The sequence below is a fragment of the Ctenopharyngodon idella genome, chromosome 1 (assembly GCF_019924925.1).
Source record: "Ctenopharyngodon idella isolate HZGC_01 chromosome 1, HZGC01, whole genome shotgun sequence".
Lineage (NCBI taxonomy): Eukaryota > Metazoa > Chordata > Actinopteri > Cypriniformes > Xenocyprididae > Ctenopharyngodon > Ctenopharyngodon idella.
This window is the reverse complement of record NC_067220.1, coordinates 5,181,077-5,196,221: the sequence shown is the minus strand read 5'-3', so window position 1 is coordinate 5,196,221 and position 15,145 is coordinate 5,181,077. Positions and strand designations below refer to the sequence as shown.

Here is a 15,145-nt window from a genome sequence, read left to right as displayed (position 1 = left end):
AAATGCTTGGTTAAAAACAATTCAGGTTGGGTCAAATATAGCAGTTGAGTTGTTTAAATATTTGACCAACCTGCTGGGCAGTTGTGTTTAACTCAAATATTGTTTAAAAAATACTATATGGCTGGCTTAAAATGAATGAAAAATATGTTATACATTTAAAACCAGACACAATATATACTAGAGGCAACAATGATAATCAAAAAGTGAACATTTATTAGTAAGCAATTTGATGAATGTTAATTTGTAAACCTATGTTGGGTTCATTTTAAGTGAGCAATATAGTCATTTTTAAACAATAGCTGATTTAGATAAAACTGCCCAGCAGGTTTGGTGAAATATACTGAACCCAATCACTGGGTTTGTCCATTTTTAACCCACTTGGGTTATTTTTAACCCAGAATTTTTTAGAGTGTATCCAGTATTAAAGAGATAGTTCACCCAAAAATGAAAATTTGATGTTTATCTGCTTACCCCCAGGGCATCCAAGATGTAGGTGACTTTGTATCTTCAGTAGAACACAAATGATGATTTTTAACTCCAACCGTTGCGGTCTGTCAGTCGTATAATGCTTGTCAATGAGAACTCCATCTATAAGAGTCAAAAAAACAAACAGACAAATCCAAATTAAACCCTGCGGCTCGTGACGACACATTGATGTCCTAAGACACGAAACGATCAGTTTGTGCGAGAAACCGAACAGTATTTATATCATTTTTCACCTCTAAAACACCACTATGTCCAACTGCCTTCAGCATCCGGTTAGTGAGGTCTGAACGCGCTCTGATGACGGAAGTGATGTCTCGCACTCATTGAAGCAAAACGCGAGACATCAGTTCCGTCATCAGAGCGCGTTTTTAGACCTCACTAACTGGATGCTGAACGCAGTTGGACATAGTGGTGTTTTAGAGGTGAAAAATGATATAAATACTGTTCGTTTTCTCACACAAACCGATCGTTTCGTGTCTTAGGACATCAGTATGTCATCACGAGCCGCAGGGTTTAAAAAGCGTCAAATCTGAGGTAAAAAAACTGCGTGACTGCAGTGTAGTAAAAATACTATGTAGTTTCATACGATTTTCATACGACAAAAACTATAGATATAGATAGACAGTTCACTCCTATTACATGTGAATGGGAGAAACTGCAATGCACAATATGGCAGAATAGGTTCCGCCTACTAAGTAAAAGAGCCAATCGCTGATTGGTAAAGTCACTGCGTCACTGCAGCTGCCATTAGAAGCTCCGGTTACGATAGAAACCTGAGACTCGCACATAGGACTGCACATGCGCATTGGCTGGTCTAGCCTGAAAAATAAGCTTTTTTAGAACATAAGAAACAACATTTATGTGACAGTTCATGTCAGATTTTGTTGCTGATTTGAATTATGTTATTTAATTGAGTTCGGCAAGTGTTTTTTGAGATTTCTCCCATTCAAATAGATCAGACTTGAGTTGTGTCTCAAATGACGCACTATGTACTCATCCATGTAGTGCATGAATTGTATTTGGTTATTTTGTCATTTAACAACGGAGTCTGATACCCCCTCCCCCTCCGCTACGCTCATCAAGTGTGCAACATTCCACACTTAGTTTTTTCCATTAATTTAGTGCATCATCCGGGTATTTAAAGTGCACTTTTTCTTTTTGGAATTTTCAGTGTGAACACACTACTTGCACTATTTATACTTAAAAACGTCATAGAATAGTGCATAAGTATGTGAATTGAGACGCACCTTTGGTCTTGGATGCACGAAATGGCTGCTCGGGGGCGTTGCAAATATGGCCGCCGAGTGAACAGACTTTCCTCAAAGGGGCTTTGTTTTAACACACAACAACACAACAATACAATAAAAATAATAAAACTGTACGATAGTGTCGTCCCCCCAGAAATGAACAAGAAAAAATGGTGTGCAGAATATCTGGGCTGAGTGATGAATTCAATATTAATAGGGAATGAATACACCGTCCGAACGCTAAAAGCTCACTAAGTGCTTGATAACAACATTAAGGGTCAGATTGTGTCTGCTCAGATACTGTCATACATTTCTACAGGATGTGGTCTTGTTGAGAGGTTTTGTTAATGCTACTGTTGCCTAGCCAGTGTCTAACTGCAGTGAACAGATGCTGAAAAAAGGAACCAAGCCAATCTGCAGATTTCGATAAGAGAACAGATTTCCTTTTAAGATGACTTACATTCAGTGAATGTTAATCTTAAAACAATTCTAAACATGATTACAGGTTTGTTTGGACTATTGGAATTCAAAGTGGGAAAAAAGGAGAAACGAGAAGCAAAATGAAGAACTGAAAAAAGACGACACCACAAACGATCACAAAATGAATGTCTGATGTTTAAGGACTTCGTTTTCTGATATAATCAGGGTTGCCAGGTTTCCACAACAAAACTAGCCCAAATGCATTTCAAGGGGGGTCCCCTGGTAAAAAAATCACATTTTATTATATTATTTGGGGTTGCTTCAACCCGCGGACATGAAAAACAACCCGCAGCAACAGTGTTAAAGTAGCCCCATTCCTCACTGCAGAACAAGAGATCCAGGTGGGCGAGGACAAGGGCGCCGCTAGCAATTTTGGGCCCTATGAAAGAATTTGAGGTTTGTTTTTAAACAAAACCAATTGTTTAGTCAAAAATTCAAGAAGGTCCATATCCTAAAGCTCTTTGATCTCTGATCGTTCTGTCTGCTGCTCCACACTGACGCTGTTTGAAATTCATTCTGAGGTTCTGAATCTACTGTAACATATCTGCAGATACTTTGTTTCAAAGTGACAAGATGAGAATCTCTTTACAAAAATTTGCTTAATTTTATCTTTTGGCTTAGAGGCATTTTGTGTAATTTAGATATCAAGATGATGAGTTTGTCTCCTGCCTCAGATCCAGCTGTTGCTGGAGACAGCTGTCCTCCTTTTCTTCATGGCAACAAACAAGGGCATAATCAGTAACCTAGGAAATGGAAAAGAAGCGGGAAAAGAAGGGAAACAGGAACAGAACACAAAGAAACAATGAAATACAAAAAAACTCTTCTTTGGTGAGAGAAGAAAGGCATTTTTTCCTGTTTAATTTGGCAACCAAGGCAAAGGGATTGTTTTACACTAACAGTGCTAATGTGATGAGTTTGATGCAGGACATGAACTAAACATGTAAATGTAAAATGTGTTAATACTTCTATTTAAAACAAAAAGTAATTCAGATGGATATTTATGTGTCTTTAATGGAGTATGAACATCAAAACACGTAAACACTGCTGGAATTGTTGTCAAGGTGACTGAATGGGATGAAGAACAAATTCTAATCCCGAATCCGAGATTCAAAAACATCACAACTCTTGATGAGAAGACTGGACAAATCACTATTACTAATTTAACTGTCAACCATAGTGGAGTTTATACCATTGACATCAGCTATAAAGAATATAGCTATAAAGAAAATCTTTGTGTTCCTCACCACAGAAGATGTTTCAGGTAAGTTTTTAATGTTTAATTGGAAATGACAGGGTGTCCGTTATTTGGTAGTTATAAATAATATCATAGTTTTGTATTCTGAATTGCAAATATCAAATGTTTACAGTGTAATTTAGGTATGGATTATTTTTCATTAGCCTCAGGCCAGGCTGTAAAAAACTATTTGATGGGACCCTAATGGATAGCTATAGTAAAACCTATACTATATATTTAATGATTACTGTATTCATGTAACATATGCTTTCTTCATAATGGAAATAAACTGGTACTATATCAAAATTCCGTGGAAATGATAATGTGTGTTGCCTGGAAATTGCCCAGCTAGATCAGACTTGTTGAATGTTGACTAACATCCTCTCTCATATTTTATCCATCAGGTGTAGATGTGATGAAAGCTGTGGGTGATCAAGTCTCTTTTCGTCCAGTCAGATCTCTTCCTTCTCTTGTCACCAGCATTATCTGGAAACACAGAATCACTGCTGGAACTGTTAACAAGGCGATTGAATGGGATGAAGGAGAATATCTAATCCCAAATCCGAGATTCAAAGACTGTTGATGAGAAGACTGGACAAATCACTATTACTAATCTAAAAGTCGAACATAGGAGTTAATACCATTGACATCAACAGTAAAGAGCAGGAACAGAGATTCACTGTCACTGTTATGAATGAGTGAATATTGATTATATTGATTAATATTGATACTGTTAAAGCATCTTCTTGTTTGTTTGTTTTTATTTTTGTATTTTTTACTTAACATAGTATAGTTAGTAACCGTCAACTTTTTTGTCTTTTTTGTGTCAAAAAATTATAATCATTTTTATAGTGTTAATATATTTTTCAATGTAATTTATCAATAACTATTGTTACACTAACAGAAGTTCCACACTAACTCGTGTTCTGCAGTGAGGGGCTACTGCAATTCTGCGGGAAAACCACGGACTTGGCAACACTGGCTATCATTGAATCTCAAGATTTGACTCCCCCTCAAACCAGCTCAAAATAAAACAGTCAAATAATAGTTTATTCTTCTCATGCAAGAAATGTCTTGTTTCCACTGTACTCTCTATCAGCTCAGTTTCCGAGTCAAACCGAAACCGGCTGCGGTCTGAGTTTAACTTGGGTTAGTTTAGTCAAACTTTAGTGGCAGTGACCCAAATGAATGTGGTTTCTCTTGAGTGGACAGACGTCTTGCGCCTGTTTACAACTACATGTGTGTGGTTGACTGCAAAGGGCATTATTTTCCTTTAAGTCACATTTCCACTCTACACAGATTCACTGTAAACATAAAGCAGTTAATCTAGCAACACTGACATCTGATTCTTACCCTTTGTGCATCCTTGCACAGCTCTTATATATATATATATCTTATATATATATATATCAGAATATATTGCCTAACACAGCAACAGTAGATCGAACAAACCAAAGAAATGATGCAACATTCTGAAGAGAAAACAACAACACAGCAACTCTACCAGTTTGAAAATAGTCAAATCGGCATAGGTTTTCAACGGAAACAAGCGATAAACACAGGTTACTGTTTTGGGATGATATTCAATGTTAAGGAATAAAGACCAGGATGCGAAACTGAGACACGACATCATCTCCTTCGCTCTTATCCGCGCGATGCGCGTGCATGTACACAACCGCGCGAACCTCAAGGAAGCTAACAGACTGAAGGAGTCTTTCGATTGGCTGAGGAGTTTCCCCCCCCAAGTTATCTACAAATATTGTGTTTAAGATAATGAAACAATATTAAACACGCGACACCGTCGTGTTTCAGTAAATCAACCTGAATTGCATTCGACGGATTTACCTCAGACCGTTGAAGAAAATGATTCGCGCGGTTTTGTGCTGTTTATGTTGTTTTCTTCCGGATGGTGAGTTGTGAATGACGTGTACAGGATCATTCAAGTGATTTAGATCTTTTTTTTTACATGTTTATAATCTAATCTTGTTCTTCAGGAGTGTTTGGCGTTGAGACGGATGAGATAGAAGTGCCAGTGATGGCGGGAGATTCCTTCACTCTCCGCACCGGTCTGACTGAGATTCAGAGCGACGATGAGATCGAGTGGCGGTTTGGATCGAGCAGAACTCGTATAACCCGAATAACGGCGGGAAACGTTACTAGATATGAAGACGAGAAATTTAGAGGCAGATTGAAGCTCGAAAGACAAACTGGAGATCTCACCATCACAAACGTCAGTAGCGAACACAATGGAGTTTATCAGCTGAGCATCATTATCAAGAATAAGAAAACAATCAATCGATTCGCTGTTACCGTTTATGGTGAGTCTTCATTTGTGTTGTAAATAACACTATACTAATTCTTTCTAGTTTATTTTTTATTTCCTTACATTTCTTGTGATGTATAGCTACTTTGCCCACTCCTGTGATCTTCAGTGACCCTTCACAATGTTCTGAAAGATCAAGGATCGTCCTGTGTTCAGTGTTGAATGTGAGTCACGTGACTCTCTCCTGGTACAAAGAAAACGGTTTATTGATCAACATCAGCGTGTCTGATCTCAGCATCAGTCTCTCTCTACCTCTGGAGGTGGAGCATCAGGATAAAAACACCTACAGATGTGTGATCAACAATCCCATCAGCAACCAGACCAAACATCTGGACATCAGTGGACTCTGTCAGACACCTTCAGGTACACTGGATCCAGTTTGGTGGATTTTTGTGAATTTGTGTTATGCAGTTTTTTTAGTGCTCAATTTATTGTTTTTCCTCAGACTGCGACCTTTGTTTTGACACCACTGAAGCTGTGATCCGATTGGTCGTCAGTGCTCTGATGGGCGTGGCTGCAGTAGCTGCTGCTGTTCTTCTGATTAATGACATCAGAAGAGCTGGAAGAACATATAAAATCAAACAGCGATACAGCGATGTACCTGATACTGTAAAGCAATAATAAACAGTACCTGACCTTTTTAGTTTTTTTCCCTCTTTGTTTTAAACCAAATTATTTTTCACACTTTTCTTCTCAAAAATGGGAAGAAACTTGTTATATTCTGATGCCTTTTAGGTTAGAGTTAAGTGACATATTTGGAACTAATCAGCTACTCATAATAATAAATAAGCAAATGGAACATCTGTTAATATCCTGAAACATTGTCTGAAAATAGTTTTTTTGCAGTTCATTTTAGTCTTACTAATGGAAATTACTCTTTGCATTTTTAAGACCAAAAAAAGGCATTCAGGCCTTAAGAACCCTTGGGATAGATTAGTGACTGGAAAAGATAAGAGATGCAAGTAAATGAAATCAACATATGTATTTATTTTTTTATTCTCATTTATATATATCATGATCAATTACAACAGCTGGATGAATATTTTCAATATTAATCAGTGTTTTTTCACTCTATTGCAGAAATGATCATGGTCCATATCCTAAAGCTCTAACTTGTACTCGGCCTTAAAATAACATAGTTCTTGTAGTTGTTAACTATAGCATTTGTTACAGTAAGGATATAATTACAGGTAAGACCATTTTTTCTTTCTTTCTTTTTATAGCATTTGTTATGAAAAATAGCAACACAGTACACAGAAACTATAGCTACAACATGCCACAGCTGTAATATAAATCTTTAGTAAAAAATCTATTCTCTTATCAGATTATCTATAATAAATTCTACAACTAGTCAAAATTTGCCACAATAAATACAACAGAACATGATAAATTCTAGTAAATGTGGTCTTCGTGAGTTTAAAAAGCTTGCAGGATGATGCAAAAAAGTAAAAGAAAGCAACATACGTATTTATTTTTTTATTCTCATTTATATATATCATGATCAATTACAACAGCTGGATGAATATTTTCAATATTAATCTGTTTTTTCACTCTATTGCAGAAATGATCAGTACAGAGTCTCTCTGAATTCTGCTCACATTTAGGATTTCATGTTTATATCTGATCAAGTAATAAAGGGAAAAACAGAAAACACTCAAGACAATTGTGTCTACACTGTAAAAAATGAATGTGATTTTAACAGTGAAATATTGTAAAAATGCTATGGAAAAAAATTGTAAATAGGTTAACAGTAAGTTCCAGTACTATATACAGGGAAAAACTGTAAAAGCTCTTACCAGACATTTTATGTAATTTTCACAGTAAAATGCTGTAAATTTTACAATTTTTAGAAGTAAAAAAGAACAAATCAATGTTTAATTTACAGTCAAAAACTGTAAACTGATATTCCCACAAATCACTCCACATTTGAAAGTATTTTGTTTAAAAAATCATGTTTCTTAATAGTTTTTGTTATCAGTTATGTACATTAGGGTTTTATGTTACATCTTCTGTTGTTTAATGAATGTTTATTGCATTATGTAAGTGTTGTGGGTTACCATGATGGTGTTTTGCGTTTGCGTGAATGACTCTTTGCACCTTCTTTGCATTAGTATATACTTCAGCTCCTGGAAAAGCTATTTGTGATGAACTCTGATTCTTCATGTGGCTTTCTCTTTTACCGCCTGCATTATTATGGTGGTTGTCAGTGTATGTTAAAGGTACAAAACAGATTTTAGTAGTAGTGTGCATTGTTGAACTTACTTGTTTACATTCAAATTTTCTTGTTTGTAAATTACAGTTTTATACTGTAAAATTGACAGTTCGTTCTGTAAATGTGTTTACAGTTTTTCTGTATTTTTTACAAAATTATTCTGCCAACCACAGCTGCCAAAATTATTTTGTAAAAACTACGGAATATTTTTTACAGTGTATGGTTTTCCCATGTTTCTAGTTTTTAGGCAGAAGACTGAAAGATACATTAGGCATGACATGTTTTTCTCACTGCAGAATTTTTTCCTATAAAGCTGCTCTGAAAAAATGCACATTGTATATATGTTTATGGGTCAAAGACATTTAGATGTCCGCATCAACAGAAATTTACAAAAGTGATGTTATATACATAGAAAGCACATTATATGCAAGTAAAACGTCTACTTTTGAGGTCTCAAATAAGTTTTGGGGGAATAAAATGTGACCATGGGCCACAAAACCAGTCATAAGGGTCAATTTTTATACATCACAGATTTATGCATCATCTGAAAGCTGAATAAATAATCTTTCCATAGGACAGGACAATATTTGGCCGAGATACAACTATGTGAAAATCTAGAATCTGAGGGTGCAAAAAAATCAAAATATTGAGAAAATCACCTTTAAAGTTGTCCAAATGAAGTCCTTAGCAATGCATATCCACTCACAAAAATACATTTTTGATATATTTAGGATAATTAACAAAATATCTTAATGGAACATGATCTTTACTTAATATCCTAATGATTTTTGCATAAAAGAAAATTTGTTAATTTTGACCCATACAATGTATTGTTGGCTATTGCAAGACATATACCTGTGTGACTTATGACTGGTTTTGTGCTCCAGGATCACAAATGTCAAAATGTGGGTGAAATAATTTTCCATTATCATTCAGTGTAACACTTATATTTATGTAAAATAAAAAAAAACATACTTATTGTGACCTGTGCATATTAAAATATATAAAAGAATAATTGAGCATACTAAATTGTATTGCATTTTAAAAAATCTTGCTGACAAATGGGCAAAACATAGGATATTTTTGTTGTAAATATGCCTGACAAGATTGTTACACTGAATGATATTTTAGTGGGAGTCTTCTGTAAATCATGGTAATTTATTGGGTTTATTTGTTTTTTATTTGTGTTGTTTGATCAAATGTAATTGCTTTTATTTTATTTTTTTCTCTTTTGTTCTGTAAAATTGAACTTCCTAATTTACATAAATATTGTTTAAAAGACAAGTTATCAGACTTACCTTCTGAGTACATTTGAGTCTTGAAACCTGTAAGAAAATATCAGAAAGAATTAACTTGGTGTTTAAGGAAAACATTTCTTCTGTTTTTTATTTGTTTGAGAAATACATACATATTGTACCTTACTTTTCATTCTGTTATGCGTTCTATTTATTGAGATATAATATCTTCAAACAAGACAATACATTCAGTTAAACCTTATACCTTGCATGGGTGGTTCATTATTGTTGTACATCCTTGTTCTCGTCTTCTGATTTAACTGGTTCATTCTCAGACATTGTGTCTGTACCAAATTGAGTGAAGCGTTACACAGGATTAATCTAAACTTTTATAAAATCAGTGTAAAATCAAAATCATTTTCTTATCTTTTGGGGCACCGCAAGGTGCAAGTAGAGGAACTGTAATAATGTTGGTCTATATCTAAAGAAGGGGGGGAAAAGGGTAATTTCAGCCAAAACAAATCAAACACAAGTTTGCCAGATAACAGGTTAATATATTCATTAAACATGCTCAAGACATTTTTATCTTTAATGAATTTGCTGGATGTTACAATAATTCATATGAATCATGAAGTGGTAGTCAAATAAGACATTGTTTTCATACATATTCTAAAGAATTCTGGGTTGTTTCAACCCAAATTTGTGTAAAATATGGACAAACCTAACCACTGGGTTATTTTTAATTTACAGTTTTATCCCAACGGTTGGGTTTGTCCACATTTTACCCAAATTTGGGTTGAAACAACCCAGCATTTTTTAGAGTATAATGTAATCAGATTTCACATGGCAAAACTTAAAAACACTTTTTTATGAACCAATAAAACAATTTCTTCTTGGTGTTAAAAAAAAGATAAAATGTACATTAAAAGTAAATGTTTGGAACAACAGAGATACAGAAAGACATTAGGCACCAAAAACAACCACCAGATGTCATTATAATCACTTATGAAGAGTACCATTATTAGAGTATTTGTTTTCATGTTTTCATTCTGTGGATTTTATTATTCTCAGTATGACTGACAAGGTTTGAGATGCCTGGTGTATTCCTTATTTGCATTCCTGTAACGGACAGCTGAACATCATCACCACCTAGTGACCTGATGCCACATCATCATATTCATCTGCGTGCGGCGGGGTCGTCTGCTCTCTCCTCTTCTGATAAGACCTTCTGGACCTGATGTCATAAACCAGAATGGCAACAGTAGCCACGCCCACCAGAGCAGAGCCAGCCAATCGGATGACAGTTTCAGTAAAACCACAACAGTGCGTGCGGCCTGAGGAAAGGCAAAAAGCCACTGAAAAAAGTTCAAGATTAGAATTTTTGATACAGATCTAGTATCACAACTTGTGTACCTGAACATGGCTGACAGAGCTGAGAGATGTCCAGATGTTGAGTCTGGTTAGTGAATGAATTGTTGATCGCACAGCTGTAGGTGTTTCTATCCTGATGTTCCACCTCCAGAGGTAGAGAGAGACTGACGCTGAGATCAGACGCACTGACGCTGGACAATAAACCGTTTCCTTTGTAACAGGAGAGAGTCACGTGACTCACATTCAACACTGAACACAGCAGTGAACAATTCTGGTCTGGTAATGATGAAGAACACTGAGGAGAGTCTCTGCTGATGACAGGAATCGGCAGAGGAGCTGGAAAACATGAGTGAATGGAGAAAAACCTCACTAAGAATATAGTTCACAATGTATGTAGTCGGATAGTTCACCCAAAAATGAAAATTATCCCATGATTTACTCACCCTCAAGCCATCCTAGGTCTTTCAGACGAACACAATCTGAGATATTTTTATTTATTTTATAATGGTTGTGAATGGCTGCCCAAATTTTAAAACAAAACAAAAAAATGCATCCATAAATAATCAAAGCAATCCATACGGCTCCAGAGGTTAATAAAGATCTTTTGATGCGTTTTTGTAAGAAATATTTCCATATTTAAAACTTTATAAACTCAAATAAACTAGCTTCCCACGGACGACCGTACACATACTGCGCAACTTTTAATTGGGCTACTTTTACACTGTTGTCGCGGGTTGTTTTTCATGTCCGCGGGTTGAAGCGACCCCAAATAACATGATATTTAGCCCCTGGAATGCGAATTTTACCAGGGGAACCCCGCCAAAAACGTGGATTTTGCGACATGAATGTGATTTTTACTGGCAGACCCCCCCCCCCCGAAACGCAATTGGGCTAGTTTTGAGTACAAATTGGGCGCGTTTTGTTGTGAAAACCTGGCAACCCTGTGAGTAATCATCCTCTGACGCGATGTATGGCGTAGGATGTAAATAGACGCCTCTCGCGGTTCAAACAAATAAGGCTTTGTTGCACAGCCTCCTGTTCTCTTATATCAAAATCCTCTGTCATTTCTCTTTAAGATTTCTCGTTTTAGACTTCTAATTCGTGACCGGTGTTTTGATTTGCTCTCTCCTCCGCGCTTCATCATTGCGTTCGGGTCAAACGTTGCTCTTCCGCCCAAATCGAGTTGCGCAGTATGCGTACGGTCGTCCGCCGGAAGCTAGTTATTTTAATTTATAAAGTTTTAAACATGGATATTTTTCTTACAAAAACGCATCGCTTCACTTCAGAAGGCCTTCATTAATCCACTGGAGGATGGATGCTTTTTTTTTTTTTTTTGGTTTAAAATGTGGCCCCCCATTCACTACCATTATAAACCTTGGAGGACTAATATTTTTAAAAATATCTCCGACTGTGTTCATCTAATAGTCATATACACCTAGGATGGCTGGAGAGTGAGTAAATCTCTTTTTTCTCTCTTTAATGTTAGTGGCATTACTATAAATAAAGTTGCATACTAAATATGAGCAAATATACATACTGTTGTACCTGGACATGGCTGACAGAGTCCACTGATGTCCAGATGTTTGGTCTGGTGGCTGATGGGATTGTTCAGCACACATCTGTAGGAGTTTTTATCCTGATGTTCCACCTCCAGAGGTAGAGAGAGACTGACGCTGAGATCAGACACGCTGATGTTGGACAATAAACTGCTTCCTCTGTACCAGGAGAGAGTCACATGACTCACATTCACAGCTGAACACAACAGTGAACATTTTGACACTGACGATCCTGATGATGAAGAACACTGAGAAGAGTCTCTGCTGATGACAGGAACGGGCAGACGAGCTGGAAAATCAAGTTAGAATAAATAAAATAATGTTAAATAAGTGTTTAATTTTAAAGGAATTGTGCACAGTACAAATACGAAGAACAACTATATTTCTTTACTCGCCATAGACAGAAACTGTGAATGTCTCGTATGAGAACGTATCGCTGATGATGATCTGAAGTTGATAGCGTCCAGCATGCTCAGTTCTGATGTTTGTGATGGTCAGAGATCCAGTATTATAGTCCAGCTCCAGTCTGCCTCTGAATCTCCCATCAGCACCATCATATGTTTTATAGACTCCGTCTTCCATCTTGATTTCAGCAATGAGAGTCTCTTGATCTCCAAACAACCACAGTAGCTCCTTATCTCTCTGCGCCTTAATGTTTAGAGTAACAGACTCTCCCTCTGATACCCTTTTGATTTCACCTGTCCCAACACCAAACACACCTGGAAAACAATGGAACAGTGAGTGTCAGATTATTTGGTCCAAACTGGTCATTACAAAGCTAACAGACCAGTAATAAACGACTTTAAGGTGTTTTTTGTGAAATGGTAAACAAATTTAGACCTCGTCGATAAACAGTATATCTGTATTTTTTACCACAGGATTTTTCTTACTAGTTTATATCTTATTTCTCTTTAACATAAATAACTTGTAACATAAAAACACGAATAACTTACCAAACAGGAGTCCATAACACAAACAGAACCAAAGAAATGTATACATTTTCTGTGACTGAGACGTTACTTGACTTTTCTGGAAAATGGCCGCAATAAAAACGAATTTCCTAAAACTTTGCTGAAGATGGTTCCCGTGGGTTTATTGAGATATTTAATCTCTTATACTTTAAAACCTACATGGATTTAAACCAAAGCTTGACGCTTCGTGATCTGTAGCGAAATAACGAAACGTCGAAAGTCTTCAGTCAGATAATCTGAATTTCTCTGCGCGCCTCCGCGAGTGTGAGCGTGACTGTGATCGCGCTATATATATACTAGGCTACAAAGAGTCATCATATCAAGACTTGCCAGTACAGAAGACATCTTAGTGGTTTTCTTGTGAAAAATGGTTCCATTGAATACATTATTTCCCCCCTCTACAAGTTCAGTTTCGAGTGAACCTGATGTGGTCTGAGTCCTTCAGATCTGGAAAGAAATGTGGTTTTGGTCTGATAGATGGACAAACATCTTGTCAAGAGTTTCTGTGAGCCTCTTCCTGCTAGCATGAACCACACAGAGAAACAAATACTATAGTGTTAAATGGGTCAAAGGCAAATGAAGAAGTTCAATAGTGAACTTCATTTGCTGATTAGTTGAAGAACACAAGGTTTGAGTTGTGTGATATGTGTAATGTGGCATTTTGTGAAATTGACTCATGATTTAACATTACACAGTGAAAACTGCAGAACTCTGTTGTTGTAATGGTGTAAATCTGAATTTGTCGAAGATGTTGACAGACAAAAACAGGATGTCCTTCCATGTCCTTTTCTTGGGGATTTTATGATTTGACATGTGAATCTATCTAATCTTGCCATATTATAGAAACGTTGAATTATTTTTAAAAGATTTACTAACCTTTACACACAGTCATGAGGGTCTACAGGGGTCCTATCTGTGATGTCATATCCTTTTTGTGGTCATCTCATTACAAAAGAATAGCTTTCTACATATTGTTTATACCACAGCGACTCTCGGGGCAACAGACTGAAAATATTGCACACTTGAAAAATAAATACTAACATCAAAACTACAGGCGTCTATTGATTTTAGAACATTTTCAGCTGTAGACTAAAATAAACGTTTATTGTAATGTTTTTCCAACGAGTTTTGTGACAAAATATGCCAAAGTATTTTATTTTGAATGTCTTCAAAATAACCCAATGGTGTTTTATTTATAAATAATTTATTTATATATATAGTTGCACTTTAAGATAAAAGGGAGGCTTCCAATTTTATTAAAGATATAAGACTGTATTATGAACTGTGTATCATGACCGGTGAGGACTTTATTCTCATTGGTCAGATTCTGCGTGTTTTTTCTCAGACAAGTTCATGTATTTAACTAGTCTTGATGTTGAATATCTGATATTCAAAACATTAGAATTTCAATCGCATCCGTGGTCTGCCATGAATGATGGTGGTTCAGCACACTACGGAAAGCATGTCTCTCCTCCCCCGCTAGGGTCACCACCATCAAACAAACCAAATGTGGGACAACATGTTATCAACACTAAAACATAACCTGAAACTGTTATATAATGTCTATCTAACTTAATAAAAATATTTGTATTCTGCCTTTGTTCTTTAGTCCCTTCCAGAAAACATCATTACATCACAATGTAACATAACATGTCTTTTTTTTTCCTTGTCATTTTTTTATCACTATAATGTTCACGTCAACACAAGCTTCGGAAAATGCGGAACATTTTCTCAATATGCGACGTGTGGGGCAAAGGGTGAAAATGTTGTGCGGTACAACGCAAAGCGGGACAGGTGGTCACCCTATCCCCCGCCTGCAACCGGCAGATCTCAAGCTTGGTGATGGGTAATGGGTGACGTCATGCGTTGCTGAACTGAATTGTGGGTTCCGTCGCATCGCTTTACTCGCGTTGCTCGCGGCAGAAGTTGAAGATTTCTCAACTTTTCAAGCGCCAACGCAGGCGTCAGCGAATCAGATCGCCTTATGCAAACACTCTAGAGCAATCGCTAGCCAATTGCGTTCATGCAGC

The 15,145-nt window shown here is 36.5% G+C and overlaps 2 protein-coding genes across 4 annotated transcripts; one reads left to right on the top strand and one right to left on the bottom strand.

The window, feature by feature from the left end:
• The first annotated feature begins 4,997 nt into the window (after nt 1-4,997).
• LOC127519021 (uncharacterized) lies at nt 4,998-9,479 on the top strand. Of its 3 annotated transcripts, none has more exons than XM_051906411.1 (5): nt 4,998-5,356; nt 5,442-5,765; nt 5,852-6,133; nt 6,216-6,379; nt 6,851-9,479. In XM_051906411.1, exons 1-5 carry the CDS (start codon nt 5,311-5,313, stop codon nt 6,854-6,856), a joined length of 822 nt encoding a protein of 273 aa, XP_051762371.1. In that variant the 5' UTR covers nt 4,998-5,310; the 3' UTR covers nt 6,857-9,479. The 3 variants fall into 3 exon arrangements, 2 of the variants coding, with proteins under 2 accessions (XP_051762371.1, XP_051762358.1); XR_007931706.1 differs by having other exon boundaries at nt 4,999-5,356; nt 6,216-6,960; nt 7,332-9,479; XM_051906398.1 differs by having other exon boundaries at nt 4,999-5,356; nt 6,216-9,479.
• Nucleotides 7,222-14,101, bottom strand: LOC127519010 (uncharacterized). Its single transcript, XM_051906353.1, has 5 exons — nt 13,098-14,101; nt 12,540-12,863; nt 12,134-12,433; nt 10,631-10,924; nt 7,222-10,551 (listed from the first exon to the last, which is right to left on the bottom strand). The coding sequence occupies exons 1-5, from the start codon at nt 13,141-13,143 to the stop codon at nt 10,367-10,369; spliced, it is 1,149 nt and encodes a 382-aa protein (XP_051762313.1). The 5' UTR covers nt 13,144-14,101; the 3' UTR covers nt 7,222-10,366.
• Between the last annotated feature and the right edge of the window lie 1,044 nt (nt 14,102-15,145).

Excerpts from the sequence above, each read along its gene's own strand:
- LOC127519021 (XM_051906398.1), top strand. The coding sequence starts at position 5,311 with ATGATTCGCGCGGTTTTGTGCTGTTTATGTTGTTTTCTTCCGGATG. Across the intron at positions 5,766-5,851 it reads ATTCGCTGTTACCGTTTATG|CTACTTTGCCCACTCCTGTG; the intron begins GTGAGTCTTCAT and ends TGTGATGTATAG. Across the intron at positions 6,134-6,215 it reads ACTCTGTCAGACACCTTCAG|ACTGCGACCTTTGTTTTGAC; the intron begins GTACACTGGATC and ends GTTTTTCCTCAG.
- LOC127519010 (XM_051906353.1), bottom strand. The coding sequence starts at position 13,143 with ATGTATACATTTCTTTGGTTCTGTTTGTGTTATGGACTCCTGTTTG. Across the intron at positions 12,434-12,539 it reads ATTCACAGTTTCTGTCTATG|CTCGTCTGCCCGTTCCTGTC; the intron begins GCGAGTAAAGAA and ends TTGATTTTCCAG. Across the intron at positions 10,925-12,133 it reads ACTCTGTCAGCCATGTCCAG|CTCCTCTGCCGATTCCTGTC; the intron begins GTACAACAGTAT and ends CATGTTTTCCAG.